Genomic DNA, 4,797 nt, shown 5'->3' with positions numbered 1-4,797 from the left:
GCCATTGAGAGGTCAAGCGAGATAAGGACTGAAGGTGCCCACTGATTTGGCCATCACAAGGGCAGGACTCAAGAGCAATTCTGGGTGGAAATAGATCCAGTCTGGGACAGGGCCTTATCCTGCTTGCCCTGGGGCTTGGGTTTCTGATGGGTGTTTTGGAGGGGTCCTTCATTTGTCAACAAGCTTCAGCCCAAGTCTCCCCCAAGTCTGACCACAGCAGTGCTCTGAACCATGTGATTTTCATGGCATAAGGTCCAGCCACCTTCCTCAGAGAGTTATCATGAAAGGACTCAGGGGACTACCAGGGTCCCAAGTCCCAATCCTGTCCCTGCCACTTGTGAGGGGTCTTGGGCCTTGGTTTCTCTGGGAGTGATGGGTCCATGGGGGCTCCACAATGACGTCTCTTACCTGGACTGCCCCAGCGCCCAGGTTCAAAGAGAGTAACACAGATGGCCGGGTCTCCACGTCCTCTGACTCACCCCCCCCCCCCGCCCCATCGCCTCTATGCAGGACTCACTCCCCGTCCAAGTGGTCTATTGTGTGAGCTCAGTTTCAATGGGAGCAGAAACTGGGTTGAGAAAAGAGATTATTTACCTATTCCACCGAGATGATGCCCAAGGAAATAGCACGGTCTGGTAAACGGAACCCTTGTCCTGCCCTCCTCCCTCCAGGCGCTGTTGCCCTGGACATATAACAGCCACCTCTCTGGGCACATCTCACACTAGATTACTGGCTCCAGACATGGGCAAGAGCATCTCCAGCCTCCAGCCATGAAGCTCACTGCCACCCTCTCCCTGGTCACACTGGCTCTCTTGTACAGCTCTGGTGAGTGCCGAGTCCTTTTCCCCCAAGGCTGGACGCTTGGTTTCCAGTACAACTTAGTTTTGCTCAAAAGAAAGGGTAAACTGCCCGCACCCTCTCTGGAACTGCTGGGTGTCCCAGGACTGCTGATTCTCAGAAAACTGGCTCTAATGAACATGCTCATCTTGGAAACATGAAGAAAGCCCCAAGGCTGTGGAGAATCCTGACAAGGGTCCCATCTTCCACATCCAACCTCAGAACTCCAGGGGATGGAACAGACCAGAGGGAGGGATGGAAGAGAACCTGCGTAGATGAGCACATCCAACAACAAATGGTATAGGAATAACGAGCCCCTTAGAGCCCATCCTTGGACAGACCCCAAGATGCCAAGAGACCTGGGAGCAATCTCCAGGTTTGGGGTCTCAGGGTTGGGGCCCCCACCCTACTCTGGCAGCTGAAGGAGCTGGAAGGGGAGCTGCAGAGATTCACATCCCCAAAAGAAATCCAATCCAAGGCAAGGTCCAAATCCAATCCGATGAGACATTCTGGGCAGAGAGGAAAATTCCAGAAAGGGATCTTCTCTTTGGGAAACTGCCAACCCAGAGTGAAGTTTTCTCAACATTTTTTTCCTCTGTAAAAAAAAAAAAAAAAAAAAATTAGGAGTCTCTTGAGTAGTTGCTGCTGTCACTAAGAGGAGAGGAATAGGGGAAGAGAGACAGAGGGAAGAGGGAGGGAGGAAGGGAGGGAAGGAGGAAGGCAAGAAGGAAGGCCCTTTCGCTTCAAGCTCCCTGTCTTTGGGGAATTCATTTCCCAAACTCTGATTTTCACTCTGTATCAGCTCCTTCTCCTCTCATCTGAAAATGCTGCTTTTTTTTTTAATAAACAAACCCCAATTAATTCACTTGGAAAATTTCTTAATACCCACAGAGATAAGTTTTATGGCCCTGGGGGATCAGAAAACCCAAACCAAAAAGCAGTGAGAACAACCATTTTGCAGAGAGTTTTGTTTTTCAGGGGAAATAATATAATTTTGGACTGAAATGTATGTTAATTAGAAGATCTCAGTGCTGTGTTTAGAGATGAGTGGCCTAGGAAGATTGGACTGAAATCTGTTAAGGGGTGGCTCAAGGACACGTTTGTATATTTGTGTGCGCACACATATAGTAATAATAATAGCAATAATAATATCAAATACTTATTTAACACATTGTACCAATCCCTGTTCTTTGTTCTTTTTTTTTGAGTTGGAGTCCCACTGTGTCGCCCAGGCTGGAGGGCAGTGGCACACTCCCAGCCACCGCAGCCTTGACCTGCTGGGCTCAAGCTATCCTTCCGCCTCAGCCTTCCAAGCAGCTGGAACTACAGGTGTGCGCCACCGTGCCCAGCTAATTTTTTGATTTTTTTTTTTTTTAATTTTTATTTATTGTAGAAACAAGGGCTTGCCAAGTTGCCCAGGCTGGTCTCGAACCCCTGGGTTCAGGCAATCCTCTCACCTCAGCCTCTCAAAGTGTTGGGATTACAGGCTGAGCCACCGTTCCCGGTCACCAATCTCTCTTCTTAACCCTTTCACATGCCATCTCTTTTCATTCTTACAACAACCCTATGAAGTAGGGATATTATGCCCATTTTACAGGTGAGAAAACTGAGCTACAGAAAGACAGAGTAACTTGCATGATGACACAATAAGCTGCAAAGCAATGGTCTAAGTTCTGGAGAAGCTCTGACTTAAAGTGGTCAATTCAGGTGGGGACCTGGAGTCTGAGCCCAGAGTCAACTTTGCACACAAGGCAAAGAATTCAAGGACAAGCGATTTGAAACTCAGTGGGAAGACAGAGGCAAGCAGGGAGAAAGGAAATAGTGACCTTCCCCCATGTTCCTGGTTGCATGGATCTGAGATGGGAGCACAGTCTAGGAGCACTTGGCTGAAGGGAACACAGTCGACAAGAGGCCTGTCTGTCCTCGAGCTAAGCACGCCATAGGGCCCAATGCCCTTGTGTGCACTCTACTTCCCAGCCAGGTTTAGGGGCCCATGTTTGCCTGGTACAAGTGCTTCTTCCTGCCAGCGCCTGACTTTGCCACATTCCCCATGACACATGGCTCAGACCTTCACTAATCACTGGTGAGAGGCAAGTTTCCAGGGAAAACCAAAACCCTCAGTGGCCTCTTTCCAGCCTACACTGCATTAAAAAATCAGATCAAGGCCAAGCATTGTGGTTCACACTTGTAATCCCAGCACTTTGGGAGGTCAAGGTGGGAGAACTGTTTACGTCTAGAAGTTCAAGACCAGCCTAGGCAACATAGCAAGACCTCGTCTCTACAAAAAAATCCAAAAATTAGCTGGGCATGATAGTACGCACCTGTGGTCCCAACTACTCAGAAGACTGAGGCAGAAGGATCGCCTGAGCCCAGGAGATCGAGCTGCAGTGAGCACTGATCGTGCCACTGCATTCCAGCCTGAGCAACAGAGAGAGACCCCAACTAAAAAAAAAAATCAGATCAGTAACTTCCTTTATCAATAGCCTGCCTAGCTAGAACTCTAGCAGAAAGAAAAACAGCACCTTGCCTTACCCCAACCCAGGAATTCCAAGGAAGACACAAGAAGGCCACAAAAAGCTGGCTGTAACCCAGAAAGTATTTAACACCCAAGAGTCAACTGCTTAGAGTATCACCATATCTTTTATCCCACTTGATGAAAGAGTTGCTATCTCTTGCTGCTGGGCCTGGTTGTTTGTATGTGGGACAGGTCCAGCCAGAGGGCTGGCCAGTTTGGAAAAGGGCCCGGGTACGTGTGCTTTCTCTTCTCTGTGCTAAACAGCTTCTGCAGAGATCTGCCCTGGCTTTCTACACATCATCGAAAACGTCTTCATGGGCACACTGTCCAGTTATGAGACTGCTGTGGAACCTTTCAGCCCTGATCAAGACATGAGAGATGCGGGAACCCAGCTGAAGAAGCTGGTGGACACCCTCCCCCAGAAGGCCAGAGACAGCGTCATTAAGTTCACGGTTACCAGTGTCCTTCAATCACACTGCTTAGAAGTGGCTCTGCCTCACTGGGCGTGGTGACTCACACCTGTAATTCCAGCACTTTGGGAGGCCAAGGCAGGAGGATTACTTGAGCCCAGGAGTTCAAGACCTGCCAGGGCAACATAGCAAGACCTTGTCTCTACAAAATATTTAAAAATTGGTTGGGAGTGGTGGTGCATGCCTGTGGTCCCAGCTCTTAGGGAGGCTGACTCAGGAGAATCGTTTGAGGCCAGGGGTTGGAGGCTACAGTGAGCTATGATCCTGCCACTGCACTCCAGCCTGGGCAACAGAATGAGACCCTGACTCAAGAAGAAAAAAAAGTGGTTTCCCCAATGTCCCTCATCTGCAGTGTCACCCATTTTTCTAACCTACTTCTAATCCTCAGAGAAGAGTCACAATGCCAGTGTCCCCTGGAAAGCAGGGACGGTGATCTTCCCAAACATTTTCCTTACCTTTTTTTAAAGAGGCTTTTGAGAAATAATCCCAGCCCTTACAATTTTAGTTCCTCCCAGACTTTACTGTACTTCTTAGTTGATGTTAAAGTTTCTGTGTATTGTTGTCTCTAACTCTGCGGCTTATTCACTAATGTGTTGAAGATTTTGTTTCTTTATTTGTTTTAGGAAAAAATAGTCAAAAGCTCACTGTGCAATTAGGATTTAGGAGTCTGAAGATTCCCACTGACTGACCCCCATGACTCCACACTTCCCTACCTGGCCATGCTCTCTTCAATAAATGACAAGCATCTCACTTTGGTACCCCTGCCTCTTTTTTATTTACCTGCTAGAGTTGGGGGGGGGCTTGCCCCACCAGGGTAAGGGGAGTCAGAGCAAAAGGAAGGCTGAGCCCTGACCCTGGACCCTGGAGAAAACTCAAGACTCTTCCAAAACTCCTTTCCTCTTGGTTTCTGCCACCAAAAGGGCTTAGACTTCCTCCCCTTATATCCAACCATCTACTCAACATCATTTTTTGAGA

The 4,797-nt window shown here is 48.5% G+C and overlaps 1 protein-coding gene across 1 annotated transcript; it reads left to right on the top strand.

The window, feature by feature from the left end:
- Positions 1-770: 770 nt before the first annotated feature.
- Positions 771-4,478, top strand: SCGB1A1 (secretoglobin family 1A member 1). Its single transcript, XM_008063022.1, has 3 exons — positions 771-825; positions 3,617-3,804; positions 4,446-4,478. Exons 1-3 carry the CDS (start codon positions 771-773, stop codon positions 4,476-4,478), a joined length of 276 nt encoding a protein of 91 aa, XP_008061213.1.
- The last annotated feature ends 319 nt before the right edge of the window (positions 4,479-4,797 follow it).

This window comes from Carlito syrichta, unplaced genomic scaffold (genome assembly GCF_000164805.1).
Source record: "Carlito syrichta isolate Samal-C Ts95f unplaced genomic scaffold, Tarsius_syrichta-2.0.1 Scaffold306469, whole genome shotgun sequence".
Taxonomy (NCBI): Eukaryota; Metazoa; Chordata; class Mammalia; order Primates; family Tarsiidae; genus Carlito; species Carlito syrichta.
The sequence above is the reverse complement of the archived record's forward strand: the minus strand, read 5'-3'. Positions and strand labels throughout refer to the sequence as shown.